The sequence below is a fragment of the Callorhinus ursinus genome, unplaced genomic scaffold, assembly GCF_003265705.2.
Source record: "Callorhinus ursinus isolate GAN/ISIS: 27379988/994484 unplaced genomic scaffold, GSC_fseal_2.0 scaffold1, whole genome shotgun sequence".
In the NCBI taxonomy this organism is placed as follows: Eukaryota; Metazoa; Chordata; class Mammalia; order Carnivora; family Otariidae; genus Callorhinus; species Callorhinus ursinus.
Genome location: NW_027397063.1, coordinates 57,479,421 through 57,497,521, shown reverse-complemented (window position 1 = coordinate 57,497,521; position 18,101 = coordinate 57,479,421). Strand labels below are relative to the sequence as shown.

The following is an 18,101-nucleotide window of genomic DNA, read 5'->3' as shown; positions in this document are numbered from 1 at the left end:
CTTCAGTTTGGGTAGATGACTTTGTTTTAGTCAATTCACAAATGTAGTTTGAATAAATTTTATTTTTCTATACAGCCTCTGCAATGGAAAAATCACTTTGCTATTTGTGCAAACTTATTAAAATCATCAGATGACATATTTGAATGTACATCTGTTGTTATTTGAGTTTCCTTTGCTTCTGTTTTCAGCAATATTAGGCTGAACAAGAAACCACTTCTAGTAGAGCACACTTTTCTTAAAATTCTGGATGCTATATAACAAATACATTAAAAAAAATCATGACTAAACTGGTAAAAATCAAAGAACTCCTTGTAGGACAGAAACGTCAATCAAATAATCAAACATTCTAAAAGAGTAGGTGAAGCACTAGAACCAAAGTTTCCCATAGTGATGTCTTCTGATCCCCGGGGGTCTAGAGTGTGGATTTTAATGGATTATATATTCTGGGGGATAGGAGTCTGGGACTCCCAACAGGTGAGAGGTAAGATCTAAAAAATATAAAGCCAAAACCCAAGAACAGAAGCGCCCTTAGTAAGTAAAGCAGAGAAATATCTGATCTGCAGATTGAGATGGTAAGGCTGGAAGCTCCTCCAAATCTGGTTCTGGTGTCTAACATCCATCATTTTACTACTTCTCCATCTTCAAAAAACATCAACCCAGAGTTTAAGTTTAAAGTGGCCCAGAATTGGTATGTCTCCCAGGTAAATGGAAGAAATATGTCCAAATATTTTTCTTCCGGAAGATTTAGTTTATTTTTTAAAGTAAACCCTTATTTTTAAGTAAACACAGTGGGGCTCAAACTTGTTACTGGGAGATTAAGAGTCACATGTTCTACCAACTGTGCCAGCCAGGCACCCCCTCTGGAAGATTTTAACTCAGACCTTGAAGAATTACCACAAAAAAAAATCCCAAGGAACACAAGCTCAGACACAATTAAAAGATGGGAAATACTTCTGGTGTATTAGCATTAATTATTACAATACCTGTTAGCATAACAAAATTTTTAAATATTTTTGAAAAGTAGCTTTCTTTTCTCTATTTATCTGAGTTTTTTTTAATTAGAAACAGATGTTGAATGTTTGAAATAAACTGTAAGTTTGAAAATATTCTCTTGGATTTTTACTGGGATGACATAAACTATTCCTTGCATTTCCTTCCTAATTATTTTCCTCATTTGATCATATTTCATGTAATAAAAATAGTGTGAGATTTGTGAGAGATTTTTTTGGTTTATTATTTTCCCTTAAAAATTGGAAGCAGTATTAGAACACTTAAATATCACTTTCTTTGAATAGTAGTTATGTGGGGGGCACTGTTCTAACCACTCTACCCATATTGACTTATTTAGTGCTCATAATAACCAAATAGTTTGCTTTATTATCCTTATCATATACACACAAAAAAGGAAGCACAAAGGGGTTAAGCAAGTTGTCTAAAATCATATAGCTAGTAAGTCTTCAAACCTAGACTGTTGGCTCCAGAATTTCACTCTTGACCTCTATGCTATACTGCATCTCAGGAAGTTCTTCCAGGACTACAATGTAAATTAGGAGTTCTTCCATTTCTTTGAGAGCACTGTTCATTTCTGCCTGAACATTAGTACAATTTTAAATGATTAATTAATTTGTTTAATGTCTGTCTCCTTCTCTAGGCTCTTTCTCTTTGAGAGCAGAAACCATTTAATGCCATTTCCCTACCATTTACCCAGATGGCTAGTACACAGAAGGTGCTCAATAAATGGTTGAGTGAATGAATGCAGAGAACGTGCATAAAAGAGAACGAGGAAAAAATGTTTCCTTCATGGAGTAATGTCTCCATCTTGTGGAATTTTAGAATATTGCCATTCAAAAACATTTTTTAAATAAGCTAGGGTTTTCACAGAATTGATTCTCAAAAGCTATTTCCCAGACTTGTACTATATGTACTTGCACACATAATCTGTAATTTTTTTTTAGTATCAATATGTTAAGAAGAGTTACTTCCCTGAGCTACCTATTACGGGCAACTCATGAAGTTAGCAAATCTTGCTATTCAAAAAAGAAATAGACAAAAAGAAAGTGCTTAGGCCAGGCTGATTATAAATGCAAGTTATACATACAGTCATTCCCTCGCCCCCGCCCCTTGACGTAGGTGCAACTCGGCTTCTCTGACGCTAACCTACAAACGAGGCGAAAGGCTGGAGGTCTAAGACACCAGCGGAGCCGCTCCTTCCCCACGATTCTATGGTTCTCAGGTTTACTCTCACCACTGAGAACTCTATGGTTCCGAGGGCGGGCTGGGAGGCCTGAGTTTGAAAGCCGAGGCGGGAAGATAGTGGCTGCACTTGTCACCAGGCCCGGTTTCTCCGGAGCGGGAGGATGCTGGGATTATGACTTTCCCTGAATCGCCGAGAAGAGTTCGCGATGAATCTTCCGCGCTGGAGTGGGAAACGGTGGCGTTCAGCATCAGGCTCGGACTCCTCGGGAAGCGGCGGTGACGGCAGTGACAGCCCCCTGCTCCCCTCGGGGCCCGTGCTGAGTCCGCCCCCGGGCCTGGGACGCTGCTTGAAGGACCGCGGCCGACCGCGGGCCGCAGCTGCAGGTACTCCCAGGCACTTGAGGGGCCGCGGGCGAGGTGGGCAGCTCTGCCCAGCCACGTGTGGGGAGGTGTAGTTTCAGCACAGAGCTTGCGTGGTTTGCACAGCCCACTAGACTTCTACTCTCCTTTTCAGTTTGTGACTCTGGCCTAGTGTGGCAGGTCTCTTTCTGTTAGGACATGGACGTGCAGATTGGGCGACAGCCTGGTAATAATATTCAAGTGGTTTGTGGGTCTTTAGACCTTTACAGAAACAATTTCCTAGTCGGCCTGATCTAATCGCCTGTCGGGGGCTCACGCCTAATAGTGCCCAGTACTCCTTACAGATCATTATGTAGGAAGCGCTTTATGTCAGGATGTGCTTTATATAGATAGCCTCAGTCCAACACGTAGGAATTCCAAAACACAGCGGAAGACTAACAGCTGAAGTCATATGTTAGAATTAGGTTCAACTATTAATTACTGTTTTCTTTCCTGAAAGGGGAAGGCAAGCAGACAATTCCTGACGATCAAATAGACAAGTTGCTGTTGGCAAACTGGGGACTTCCTCTAGCGGTTCTGGAAAAATATCACAGTTTTGGTGTAAAAAAGATGTTTGAATGGCAGGCAGAGTGCCTTTTGCTTGGACAAGTCCTGGAAGGAAAGAATTTAGTCTATTCAGGTAATCAAATTTGTGTGCATTAATTTCTGTACTACTTTATGACATGAATATAAAGGATACCCTTGAGGTAGTTATGAAGTAGTTTAAAAAGTGAATGAAACAGTGCTTTATAACTAGAGAAAGTCTTAAAATATGAAAAGTGGAGTCTCATCATATGCATATTTAAATTATGGAAATTCCATTATATTGGTGAGTGTGGGGAGCGAAAAAGCAATTTAAAGAGAGCTATTCTGCTTGTCTTTCCTCTTAACAGCCATGTCCCAGGAAGAGAGTGTAAGGGAAATGTAAATCTGCTCTTCCCCTGGTTGATCTCAGTTGCTTTAGAGTGTGTGAACCTTATACATTATGTATTTGTAATGTATAATGTTATATACATTGACCTCGTACAAGGTTGTATACACAAAAACATGTAATTTACCATATAGAAGACTTACATAGGCTTTCAGGGGCAACTCTGACATTCATACTTTTTAACCTTTTTGCTCACTGACTTCAGAACTTACCATTTGATAAGATGCACTTTCTTTGTATCAGTTTTTTCTGAAGTTGTGAGTCATCCAGATTTTTAATTATGGCTTCAGCCGATAGTTATCATTAGGTATAATAAGTTCAGGCTGTGGAGTCAGATTGGTTGGGTTTGAAAACTGTCACAGTTAATGCCTGTGGTAATTAACGTAGAGCATATTAATAGAAAGCATGAGAGAATGCTTAGAACAGTTGCTGGCATATAGAATGTACACAATAAATACTAACTGGTGGCAGTGGTAGAATGGCCTGACCATTTCAACTGCTTAAACCAAAACTTGAGTATCGTTCATATTTCTGGTTGCCAGCTTACATCAATTAATCACCAAGTCCAGTGTATATTATCTCAAATCTTCTCTCTCTTTTTTTTAAGATTTATTTATTTAAGAAGGAGAGAGTGCACACGAGAGCGTGAGTGCGTGGGGAGGGTCAGAAGAAGGGGGAGAGGGGGAGAGAAGCAGACTCCTCCCTGAGTGTGGAGCCTGATGGGGGCTCAGTCTCACCACCCTGAGATCATGACCTGAGTGGAAATCAGGAGTCAAATGCCCCACCAACTGAGCCACCCAAATATCTTGATTTTAACTACTGTTTTTAGGTACACTACCTAGTTTATTATCCTCTTGTAGATTTTGCTCATCTTCTAGATTATGCAATAGCCTTATAACTAGCTTATATTTTCTCTCTGGTTTTATTCTGCCTCTGCATGCAAAGTGGTCTTTATAGAGTACAAATATGATCTTGCCACTCCTTTTCATAAAACTCACTAGTCACTCTACATTGCTTTGAGGATAAATTCTAAATTCCTTATGTGGTGGGATTATAAAATTCTTTTTCATGTGACATGTTCATATCTCTTCTCTTACTCCTCCTGGTTTTATTTCAGGCTTACTAAATTGCTGCCCTCTGAACTTACCAGGCTTTCCTCCAGGCTTCTGCACATGCTGTTTCTTTTGCTTGGCCTTCCTTTCCTCTTCCCTTCCCTTCTCATAAGTTGCGTTTCCTTTCCATAAACTTCATTATAGCTCTTCTCTCTCAACTTCTATCATGGTTCCTACCACAGTGTATTAAACTTGTTTATCTCCTTCCTCAAAGCAGGGCTTTTAATCATTCAGCACTTAAAGGAAAGGATCGGTAGATACAAGCTAGGGACTAAGTATTCATCATTTATTGTTCATAAAAGGATTTGTTTAATAATTTTCTGTTTTCACTGTGAGGCTATCTAGAGTGCTGGTTTGAAGTCAGGGGCATTTAAGCGAATAAAGTTTTCAGATGCTAGTCAGGGCCTTAATGATAGGTTAGTCTAAGGCTCTGTAGTTACTGGATATGGTTTAAAACATTAATGCAGTATATCAAATATTACTTCTCTTTGTAATAACCTTGTGGAATAATATGTTTTAGCTCCTACAAGTGCTGGGAAGACTCTTGTTGCTGAATTACTTATGTTGAAGCGAGTTTTGGAAATGCGGAAGAAAGCTTTGTTTATTTTGCCCTTTGTCTCTGTGGCTAAAGAGAAGAAATACTATCTTCAGGTAATGTTCTTATACTAAGAACATTATTGTAATAAGACCTATTATTGGCAGCTGTGTTAATAAAGGTTTCTTGTATTGCATCCCAAAGTAGCTTTAAAAGTTGACCATTTATGAAGAGAAACTTTTTTATTATTGTATAAAGGAGAAAGGGTCATTAAATCAAAAGTTATTGAAAATTGTGTTAAAATTTATGAACTTTTCCTTAGGAAGTAAACAGAATACTTCAATTAGTATCTAAACATATAAGTTAAAATACAGCATTTTAACTGAATAGTAGAATTAGAGTGAAGCATGGAAAGGAGAGTGTTTAAAGAAACATATCCTACCCTAACTGAGGGCCATTTGGGAGTAGTTAGGGGAAGAAGAACAAGATCCATTGGTGCGTAGGTAAAGCTTCAGGCCTGCGGTCTGTTCTGCAAAAATGAATAATAATATTTTTCATTTGTATGCTACTCACTGGTTTTTAAGGCATTTTTACAAATAACAGTGTTTCATTAAATAGAATACATTTACTGTTGTGATTTCTGCAGTGAAAAAATATGTTGGAATGGCAAGACTGTTATACTGGTAGTCAGAAAATCTGGGTTCTAGTCCCAGTTTTGCCATTAACTATATCTTCAGGCCAGGCACATAATCTCCTGGACCTCAGTATTTTCATTGGTAAAATGAGGATTTTAACCCTAATACTATGGGTTAACTCAGTAACATTCAGAAACATTTTATTGAATGAACAGCTCTAAAGTTCTATGGTTCTATAAATCTTTTTAACAGTTATTTCAGAGGCCAAATAGCCAACAAAGCTGGTCCTACATGGTAACATCCTCTCAACTTAGACCAAAGTAACAAAATGATGAAAGGATCCTTTTTATTGAGAAGGTATGTTAGTTAAAGTTAAACTACAAAAAAAAAAAAAAATTAACATCAAGGTCCCACTGCATTGGACTTTTGAAAACTTCTATTGTATAAAAAATTGTGGGATAATGAGAATAATTTTTTCATGAAGTATAAATTTGTTTCTTAAAATGTTACATTTGTGTTTTAAAAAAGAGCTAGTTTCTTGCATGTTCATTAGATTAAAAATTTAGTGCTTAAGGTAGTTTTCTTCCAATTTTAATTTCTATAAATAACTCTTGGAAGTGCTGTATTAATGTAATCGTTAAAATGGCATACTTCTGTTTGACTCTGTGTTAACAGAAAATCTCTGTTCTGAGTTTTGTCAGTTCTCAACTTCATATTTTTAGCATGTGATACTAAAAAAAAACCCCCAAAAAACAGTGTGTCCTGGCCAGGAACAACCAACAGTAATCTAATAAATATCTTTGGATACTTATGTCTGTATTCTGGGATAGAACCAATCTACAATTCATGAATTTCAAGTATTTTTACTTGTGTTATTCCTTTTTACTCAATTCAGAGTCTGTTTCAGGAAGTAGGAATAAATGTGGACGGTTATATGGGCAGTGCCTCTCCAACAGGGCATTTCTCTTCCTTGGATATTGCTGTCTGCACAATTGAGAGAGCCAATGGTCTGATCAATCGCCTCATAGAGGAAAATAAGATGGATCTATTAGGTAAGAAAAGTAGGAAATAAGCAAATATTTTCTGTTGCTAATTTTTGATGGAATGGAGTGGAGCTGTTGTGATTTCTATACATCCCATTTTTTTCTTATTTGTCACCTACTTACGGAGTTGAGAATTGGCATCTGTAATGTTAGGAACTCTGTGTTTAAAAAAAAAAAAGTTTTTTGTCCTGCTTGCTGTTATTGACTATTTCCCTGTATGTTTGTACTTTATAAAACACAGAGGATATCCTTGAGCCCTCAAGTCATTTCTCATTGCTTCTTTTCTGTCTAAACTTTACTGGGAATAGAAGGAAGCATGCTGGGGCTGGTTCTGCCATATCTGCAGTTACTATGTATTCATTATCATATTCTGGTGCTAGGATATCTAGATTTGGCCTTTACTTAGAGGTTACCATTTAGCAGGGAAATGGTATGGAGCTATAGAAGCTGACATTGTATATGAGTTTGGAACTCTGGGAAGGTTTTCTACCTTAATACTTTTTTTTTTTTTTTTAACCACTTAGGAAATTCTAGGTAGAGGTAGCAACAGGAAGAGAATGATTATAACATCAGCAGAAGCAGCAACTCATATCAGTTAGCTACTCACTGAGATCCTGGTGAACTTAAATGGTAAAGTTGGGTAGGGTAGGAGTGGGGAATGAAATCAAAGATTAACAAGACATGGCTCTGCTCTATAAAGCTTAGAGAGAGAAATCACATTCATCAGTTTGTATCAGAATTGTCTTATCACTTGTAACCGCATTGGATTTTAAATATCTCAAGGATTGCAATAGAATCTTATTAAATGTGATATCCAATATACCTAGCACAGTGCCTGGCACAGATATTTTTTGAACGACTGAGTGAGTGAGTAAACTGAAATAACTTATCATGCCATATGATTTTTGAGATAGCTTACTGATGAGGCAAAGGAGCATCATGTGCCATTAGAACATGGGTCTGAAAGATCTTGATTTAGGTGGGGAGGCTTTGTCGGGGGGATACCAGTGCCTGTGAAAACCATGATCTTATGACTGTGTTTAAAGAAGGCATTGGTTGGTACTAACTTTTCAGTAATTCTTGAGCATTATTCCAAGTGCACAGACTGGTTTGATTCTCCAAGTAGTGGAGAAGAGGATTCTGGTAGACAAAACATACTGATGTTTTGTGGTAGAGTGATTCATTACCTATCATCATCAAACAAAAACATCCCTCAAAATCATTTCTTTCTTCTTGATCTGATTTTGTCTGTCTGTCTTTCTTTCTTTCTTTCTTCTTTTTTTTTTAAAGATTTTATTTATTTGACAGAGAGAGACACAGCGAGAGACACACAAGCAGGGGGGAGTGAGAGAGGGAGAAGCAGGCTTCCCACCGAGCAGGGAGCCCGATGTGGGGCTCCATCCCAGGACCCCGGGATCATGACCTGAGCCGAAAGCAGACGCTTAACGACTGAGCCACCCAGGCACCCCTGATTTTGTTTTTCTAAGCAACTTTCTAACATCAGTATGGTTGGTTGCCCTGGTTGTTTTCGCCCATAGAAAAGTCAATACACTGAATAACTGTCCTAGCATGTATTTGATATCTCATTGTACATGTATTTCTACAAGGTTGCCAATAAAGAAGTATCTGAGTAATGAGAGGCAGTTTCCTCTGAGTTAGGTAATCATTGATTTTTAGATCCAGAATACATTACAGTAGGACCACTTACGATGTCTGAAATGTCTTGAGAAAGGATTGTCCATTATGTGAAATCTGATTTTTGTTTTATGGTTAGAAATTTGTATCACCTGCAGTATACTGTAGTAATGACAGCTACTTACTTATATATAAGATACTGAGTCTTTTAAAATTTTTCTTGAAATTGTGAAATTTTGTAAAACCTAATATCTGGATAATCTCTTTAGGAATGGTGGTTGTGGATGAATTGCATATGCTGGGAGACTCTCACCGAGGGTATCTGCTGGAACTTTTGCTCACTAAGATTTGCTATATTACTCACAAGTCAGCATCTTGGTGAGTACCTGAAATAACTGAGTTCCTGAGATTCTAAGCAGTGTTGAGAAAGTGTTTGCAGAAGTGCGTAGTAAGTATGAATTAAATAAATTAAAGAAGGAGAATAATACCTATTTAGGACAAACTCATGTACAGCAGTTCATTTTTGTTCCAAAAGAAGTACTTAAGACTGAGAGTGATTTTAGATGATTTTGTAAACATTTTAAAATTTCGGATTGTTCTCCACTTTTATGATAAAATTTTAAAAATCCAGTTTTGTATTTGTCAGTTATATATCATTCTATTTAAGCAGTCAAGGCTAATTTTGAAAAATGACATTTCTTCATCCCCCTTCCCAGAGGCAACTACTTTCAACTCTTACAGCTTTTATTTTTTTTCCCTTTAAATTTTTTTATTGTTATGTTAATCACCATACATTACATGATTAGTTTTTGATGTAGTGTTCCATGATTCCTTGTGCATAACACCCAGTGCTCCACGCAGAATGTGCCCTCTTTAATACCCATCACCAGGCTAACCCATCCCCCCACCCCTCTCCCCTCTAGAACCCTCAGTTTGTTTTTCAGAGTCCATTGTCTCTCATGGTTGGTCTCCCCCTCCGATTTCCCCCCCTTCATTCTTCCCCTCCTGCTATCTTCTTCTTTTTTTTTTTTCTTAATATATATATTGCATTATTTGTTTCAGAGGTACAGACCTGTGATTCAACCTGCACAATTCACAGCGCTCACCATAACACATACCCTCCCCAATGTCTATCACCCAGCCACCCCATCCCTCCCACCCCACCCCCAGTCCAGCAACCCTCAGTTTGTTTCCTGAGATTAAGAATTCCTCATATCAGTGAGGTCATATGATACATGTCTTTCTCTGATTGACTTATTTCACTCAGCATAACACCCTCCAGTTCCATCCACGTCGTTGCAAATGGCAAGATCTCATTCCTTTTGATGGCTGCATAATATTCCATTGTGTGTGTGTATATATATATATATACCACATCTTCTTTATCCATTCATCTATCAGTGGACATCTTGGCTCTTTCCACAGTTTGGCTATTGTGGACATTGCTGCTATAAACATCGGGGTGCATGTACCCCTTCGGATCTCTACATTTGTATCTTTGGGGTAAATACCCAGTAGTGCAATTGCTGGATTGTATGGTAGCTCTATTTTCAACTTTTTGAGGAACCTCCATACTGTTTTCCAGAGTGGTTGCACCAGCTTGCATTCCCACCAACAGTGTAGGAGGGTTCCTCTTTCTCCGCATCCCCGCCAACATCTGTCATTTCCTGACTTGTTAATTTTAGCCATTCTGACTGGTGTGAGGTGGTATCTCACTGAGGTTTCGATTTGGATTTCCCTGATGCTGAGCGATGTTGAGCACTTTTTCATGTGTCTGTTGGCCATTTGGATGTCTTCTTTGGAAAAATGTCTGTTCATGTCTTCTGCCCATTTCTTGATTGGATTATTTGTTCTTTGGGTGTTGAGTTGGATAAGTTCTTTATAGATTTTGGATACTAGCCCTTTATCTGATATGTCATTTGCAAATATCTTCTCCCATTCTGTCGGTTGTCTTTTTGTTTTGTAGACTGTTTCTTTTGCTGTGCAAAAGCTTTCTATCTTGATGAAATCCCAATAGTTCATTTTTGCCCTTGCTTCCCTTGCCTTTGGCGATGTTTCTAGGAAGAAGTTGCTGTGGCTGAGGTCGAAGAGGTTGCTGCCTGTGTTCTCCTTTAGGATTTTGATGATCCTAAAGAGCTTCCTCACATTTAGGTCTTTCAACCATTTTGAGTCTATTTTTGTGTGTGGTGGAAGGAAATGGTCCAGTTTCATTCTTCTGCATGTGGCTGTCCAATTTTCCCAACACCATTTGTTGAAGAAACTTGTCTTTTTTCCATTGGATGGTCTTTCCTGCTTTGCCGAAGATTAGTTGACCATAGAGTTGAGGGTCCATTTCTGGGCTCTCTGTTCTGTTCCATTGATCTATGTGTCTGTTTTTGTGCCAGTACCATACTGTCTTGATGATGACAGCTTTGTAATAGAGCTGGAAGTCCGGAATTGTGATGCCGCCAGCTTTGCTTTTCTTTTTCAACATTCCTCTGGCTATTCGGGGTCTTTTCTGGTTCCATACAAATTTTAGGATTATTTGTTCCATTTCTTTGCAAAAAGTGGATGGTATTTTGATGGGGATTGCATTGAATGTGTAGATTGCTCTAGGTAGCATTGACATCTTCACAATGTTTGTTCTTCCAATCCATGAGCATGGAACGTTTTTCCATTTCTTTGTGTCTTCTTCAATTTCCTTCGTGAGTATTTTATAGTTTTCTGAGTACAGATCCTTTGCCTCTTTGGTTAGATTTATTCCTGGGTATCTTACGGTTTTGGGTGCAATTGTAAATGGGATCGACTCCTTAATTTCTCTCTCTGCTGTCTTGTTGGTGTATAGGAATGCCACTGATTTCTGTGCATTGATTTTATATCCTGCCACTTTACTGAATTCCTTTATGAGTTCTAGCAGTTTTGGGGTGGAGTCTTTTGGGTTTTCCACATAAAGTATCATAGCATTTGCAAAGAGTGAGAGTTTGACTTCTTCTTTGCCTATTTGGATGCCTTTGATTTCTTTTTGTTGTCTGATTGCTGTGGCTAGGACATCTAATACTATGTTGAATAGCAGTGGTGATAGTGGACATCCCTGCCACGTTCCTGACCTCAGGGAGAAAGCTCTCAGTTTTTCCCCATTGAGAATGATATTCGCTGTAGGTTTTTCATAGATGGCTTTTATGATATTGAGGTATGTACCCTCTATCCCTATACTCTGAAGAGTTTTGATCAAGAAAGGATGCTGTACTTCGTCAAATGCTTTTTCTGCATCTATTGAGAGGATCATATGATTCTTGTTCTTTCTTTTGTTAATGTATTGTATCACGTTGATTGATTTGCGGATGTTGAACCAACCTTGCAGCCCAGGGATAAATCCCACTTGGTCGTGGTGAATAATCCTTTTTAATGTGCTGTTGGATCCTATTGGCTAGTATTTTGGTGAGAATTTTTGTATCCATGTTCATCAAGGATATTGGTCTGTAATTCTCCTTTTTGATGGGGTCTTTGTCTGGTTTTGGGATCAAGGTAATGGTGGCCTCATAAAACGAGTTTGGAAGTTTTCCTTCCGTTTCTATTTTTTGGAACAGCTTGAGGAGAATAGGTATTAATTCTTCTTGAAATGTTTGGTAGAATTCCCCTGGGAAGCCATTCAACTCTTACAGCTTTTAAAAAATTTATTTACAGTGTTATTTCTAAATGTAGCCACTTGTGTTTTTAGTTTTACACATTATATATTGACTACTTACTTTGAAAGATGAAGATCTAGCTCTTCTCTAAAATCTTTACTCACCCAACCCAATCTCCTCCCACCTGACCCCACAGTCTCTCTTTGTCCTCTCATCATTCTTCCCATTCTCCAAATACTGTTATGCCATAATTTTGCTCATATCAGTATTTAGTGTTACACTGTTAGGACTATATAAATGCCTTTGCCAACTGAGTCATGTAGTATATTATGATTACTTTTACCTTCTAAATAACTTTTTGTTTTCTCTGAAATTAATAAATATCTTTTTTGTTTGATAGCTTGGTTTTCTCTGTCCTTTTCACTGATTGATCCCCAGCCTCTTTCCCCCTTATGTAAATCTCCATCCAATATGTTCTGACACTTTTGCTATTCTACCAAATTCATCTTCTTGAAATTTCTCCAAAAGACTTCTGAATTGTTCTAATCTGGTTATATGGGTAAACTATATATGTGCTGCATAGTACTTATTTTAGGATCTTTCTTTATCATTTATTCCTATTGCTTTTTGCTTGAGTCAGAGTCCCCCTTTTTTGGATAACATATTTTTTTCTTGATTTACTTCCTCATTTTGGTGGGGACATCTTCCAGGATGTTCCACTTTATTTCAGTGTACAGTCTATTCATACGATTTTTTTGAAAGTTTGCATATCTGAAAATGCCTTACAGTTATTTCATAGATTGTCCAGGTATAGAAGTCAAGGTTTTAAATATTTTTCCTTTAGAGTTTTTAAGACCTTACTTCATTCTCTTGTTACTGTTGAGAAATCCGATGCCATGCTTATCCTTTATCCTTTGTATAAAATTTTTTAATTCTCTCCGGGAGTTTTTAGGGGCTCCTTTTCTTCCTCAGTGTTGTGAAATTTCACACCGATATGTCTTGGTGTTTCATTTTCGTTCATTGTGCTTGTTGCTCAATAGATTCTTTCAGTCTGGGAGCTCTTATGTTTCAGTTTAGGGAGATTTAACACCTCTTTTTCAGTATATGAGAAAACATGGAGATAATTATCTATATACCAAATGAGTAGGGATATAGAAGAGATGACTAGTGCAATTAGCAAATTTGACCTAATGGATGTATGTAGAAGAATTGCCAAATAAAAGCAGAATATATGTTCTTTTCAGTGTACATAATAAAACATTGCTCTATGCTGGGCCATAAAGCAATATATTTTAAAGGATTTAAGTAATTTAAAATATATCCTCTGACAAATGGAATTAAACTAAAAAATAAGTATTGGAGAGGCATATGTCCCCTAGAAATTGGGAAATAGACTTTTACCCATTTTTGGGTCAAAAAAGTAATCACAGTACAAATTGGAAGATAGTTTGAATTGAAAGTATATCTCCTAACAAAACTTGTGAAATGCAGTTTAAGTTTAAAGGGGACTTGATAGTATAAAATGCATGTATTACTGAAGAAGAGAGACTGAAAAATTAATGTATTATTCATCTCAAGAACTTAGAATAGTAAAATAATGCCACAGAAAGTAGAAGGAAAGAAATAATAAAGACAAGAGCAAAAATTAATGAAAGAGGAAAGTCATTATCCAGAACATTCGAACAGTTCTGCAAATCAAGAAGAAAAAACTCAATATATCAATGGGCAAGCACCTTCAACAGGCATTTATAAGATGGTATCCAAATAGTCCATAAACATGAAATGATACTTAATCTCATTAGTAATCAAGGCAATGTAAACTACTTCTTCAAAGAGATATTACCACACATTCTCCAAAATGGCTAGTGTTAAAAAGATTGGCAGTACTAAGTGGTGACAAGATGTCGAACAATAAAACACACATGGATCATGGAGATACTTTAGTACAGTCTCTTCGGAAAACAGTTTGACATCAATAAAATTGAAGATGATCTATAACCCAGTAATTTTACTTCTAGTTGTATACCTTAAAAATGTATGGATGTATGGACCCAAGGACATGACCAAAAATACTGTTAGCAGCACTATTTACAACTATGTATCTCTGAACATCATTTTCATTTGTTTTCCACAGCCAGGCAAATTTAGCCAGTCCTCTATCTAACGCCGTGCAGATTGTTGGCATGAGCGCTACTCTTCCTAATTTGGAGATTGTAGCTTCCTGGTTGAATGCTGAACTCTACCACACCAACTTTCGTCCTGTACCACTGTTAGAGTCAGTAAAAATTGGAAATTCTATATATGACTCTTCAATGAAGCTTGTGAGGGAATTTCATCCCAATCTACAAGTGAAGGTAAGTCAGTATTTTTACATCGCTGCTCCTAGTATTTTGCGTCTGACTGCATTTTCTAGAAGTTAACATTTTTTTAAGTTATATAAATTAGGGATTGCAGTGTAGTTGAATATACTTTACATATCCATTAGAAGGATTATTAATATTAAGCTAATGGTTTCATCTTAAATAATTGGTGGTGATGGTGAGAGAAGAAATATATTTGTGCCTTCAATTTATTTATTTTTTTAAAGGTTTTATTTATTTATTTGACAGAGAGAGAGAGAGAGAGAGAGCACAAGCAGGCGGAGAGACAGTCAGAGGCAGAGGGAGAAGCGGGCTCCCCGCTAAGCAGGGAGCCCGATGCAGGGCTTGAACCCAGGACCCCGGGATCATGACCGGAGCCAAAGGCAGATGCTTAACTGAATGAGCCACCCAGGTGCCCCAGTTGTGCCTTCAATTTAAATGATTATCTTTTCCAATAAGTATAATAAAAGATAATATAAATAATAAAAAATACCTAATTTTGTAGATTTTTCTTTTTAACCGGGAAAAGATTTTCTTATGGCTTAGTTTACACTAAGCACTAATGTGGAAAATTAACTTTTGTTAAGTAGTAGGTATAATATATAGTAAAAGGGAAAAACATCATTTTTAGAGTCAGACCTACCTCTGATACATAATAGAGCACTTGATATGGCTGATATTACTTGAATCACAAAACCTCTCTGAATATACTATCTTCATCTAGACAGTGGGATGTAATACTTATTCTAGGAATGAAGGATGGTTTTGTCCGGCATCTAGGAAGTGTTTGATAAATTATAAATTCCCTCACACACCTATAAGTACACTTAAAAAATTTTAGTTCACAGTATTTTTTTTAAGTCTGATTCTTCAATCCTGAGTTAAAAACCTGACTCATCATCTGTGGAGTGGGACATCTTCTCTTTTTGTGTAGAGCTATGCCTCCGAGTACGGAAACTGCTAGGACTGGGAATAGGAGTAAATTCATGTGTTTCAGTCCTCTCCTAGATAGGCATTTGTAGCGTCTGTATGTCTGGCATGGAATCTTAGTTGCTTTGCTCTGTACCCCAAATTTCACCAGACTGTGCCTTGGTTACCTCAATAAATATGTAAACACATTCATTTGCTCTCCTGTTAATCTTTTTCTGTTGGTATGTCTCTGCCTCCACCCTGTTTGAATCACTTTCAACTCTTACCTAGATTATTGAAATCGTCTCCTAATTGATCTCTCTGTTTCCTACCTTCTTCCTTTCAGTCTGTGCTTAAATCTGGAGCTAATCTATTTAACATGAACATCAGATAACATAACCATTATGTTCCCACCCTTGAAATGGTTCTTTGTTTTGTTTAGAATGAAAGCCAGCCTCTTTTTGGTAGGCTATAAGACCGTACATGATCTGTCCTCACCCCTTAGTGCTCTGACCTCACCTACTACTTTCCTTCTCATTCCCTCCGCAGCCTATTTGCTGTTCTATAATATGCCAAGAATCTTCCACCTCAGGTTCTTTCTTTCTGGAATGCCTTCCCCCCCAGGCATCAGTATGGTTTACTCTTTCACCTTTGGACCTTTACTCAAAAGTCACTTTCTGAGACCTTCCCTGGTGGCCACCTTGTCTAAATTACAGTGTCCTGCCATTCCTGGTCCCTATTTTCCATTTTCTTTTTATCACTTTTCAAAATTCTGTGTTTTACTTTTCTTGTTTTTGTTATCTGTCCCTTCCTACTGGCATAGTAACACTCTGAGGACAGAGCTTTTTTTCTGCTTTATTCTTTATCCCCAGTACCTAGGACAAATTCTGGTACGTCGTAAATGTTTGTTCTTTGGGTGAATGGATGGATGAATTAATTAATCCGGTTAAACACCCCTTCCAGTTTTGAGAACTCACTGGGCTACCACAGGGCATTTACATATGCTTTGTTCTGCCTGAAATTTTTCCACTGTCCACCAGTTACCTTTCATTGAAATAATGCCTCCCCTCCTTTGTATCTCAGCTAAATAATTTTTGCAGAGAAACCTCTTTGATTTTTTTCTGTCAAATTTATGTCAAATATGAGGCTTCGAAACATCATAAAATTCTTCTATAGTACATCTAATAATTATATCTTACATTTATTTGTTTTGTACCTTAATATGTTTCCCCAATGAGACCTAACCCCCTTAAGGATAGGACCTTGACTTTCTTTTACTTACCATTATATCCTCATTGGCTGAGGGTTCAAAGTCAATAAATACTAGTTGAATTAATAGAAAATATTTCCTTTTCACCTTGCATTATAAGGAAGTTTATTTCTCTTTTTCTCTTGCTTTTTCTTTGTTATTGACTTTGTAACTGATTTTTATTATGCCTTTCAGTAGAAAAAAACCTTCCCCATGAAGCAAAATGAGTGACTTTAAACTGATGTGAAAATGTTTTGCAAGGACCATTAGAGTGACTATTTCTCTTTCTTTCTTAGGGAGATGAGGACCATGTTGTTAGTTTATGTTATGAGACCATTTGTGATAACCATTCAGTATTACTTTTCTGTCCATCAAAGAAATGGTGTGAGAAGTTGGCAGATAGCATTGCCCGTGAGTTTTATAATCTACACCATCAAGCCAAGGGTAAGTTACTGATGGAAATGAAAGCTTCTATACTTAGTACACTTGCTTGAAAGTAATATTAATGAGTATATAAATAAAGCATGACTCTTTTTGATCATTGCGCCACCTGCCCACTGGTTTACATAGTTTACAAAACTATGCTTTTGTGACTAATCCTCTCCTTATCCTCATTATAGACAATGTATACATACACTCGGGCTAACCTTAAGATTTTTAAAATACTGGATTTATACAGGCACATACTAAGATTCTTAATCTAGGATCCATGGGCTTTGAGATATTGATCTTTGAAGCCTCTAAATTATATATAGAACTTCACATATATACATTTTTCTGGAGAAATCAGACATATCTCTCTTTATATTTCCAAACTCTACAAAAGAATCACACACATATACATATATATGTATATAAACACATGTATTTTAAAATCAGCTTTATTGGGGCTCCTGGGTGGCTCAGTCTGTTAAGTGGCTGCCTTTGGCTCAGGTCATGGTCCCAGGGTCCTGGGATCAAATCCTGTGTGGGGCTCTCTACTCAGTGGGGAGCCTGCTTCTCCCTCTCCCTCAGCTGCTCCTTCTACTTCTGCTTTCTTGCTTGCACTCTCTCAAATAAAATAAAATAAAATCTTAAAAAAAATAAAATCAGATTTATTGAGGTATAATTTATATATAATAAAATGTACCCATTTGAAGTGTATAATTTAATGAATTTTAACAAATGTATACACTTAACCCCCACTATAATGAACCTACAGAACATTTTTATCACCCTCAAATGTAATCTTTGCTCTTTAGCTATCAGTCGCCTCTCTATTCTGAGCCCCAGGCAAATGATCTGCTTTTTGTTACTCTAGATTAGCTGTGCCTTTCCTAAGAATTTCATATAAATGAAATCGTATAGTAAATACGTGTGTTGTATGTTTGGCTTCTTTCAGCATGGTATTTTTAAGATTCACCAGGTTGTTTATCAATTTGTTTTTATTGCTGAGTAGTGATTTAGTGTATGGCTATAAACATTAGTGTATATTTTACTGATTCTAGGATGA

The 18,101-nt window shown here is 37.2% G+C and overlaps 1 protein-coding gene across 1 annotated transcript in view; it reads left to right on the top strand.

Moving 5' to 3' along the window:
* Window positions 1-2,312: 2,312 nt before the first annotated feature.
* Window positions 2,313-18,101, top strand: part of POLQ (DNA polymerase theta) — a 126,897-nt gene continuing 111,108 nt past the window's right edge. The window contains exons 1-7 of the mRNA XM_025874979.1: window positions 2,313-2,580; window positions 3,056-3,235; window positions 5,159-5,289; window positions 6,704-6,860; window positions 8,756-8,864; window positions 14,226-14,445; window positions 16,906-17,053. Coding sequence (XP_025730764.1) covers window positions 2,403-2,580; window positions 3,056-3,235; window positions 5,159-5,289; window positions 6,704-6,860; window positions 8,756-8,864; window positions 14,226-14,445; window positions 16,906-17,053 — 1,123 coding nt within the window. The 5' untranslated portion in view covers window positions 2,313-2,402. The remainder of the gene's footprint in view (window positions 2,581-3,055; window positions 3,236-5,158; window positions 5,290-6,703; window positions 6,861-8,755; window positions 8,865-14,225; window positions 14,446-16,905; window positions 17,054-18,101) is intronic.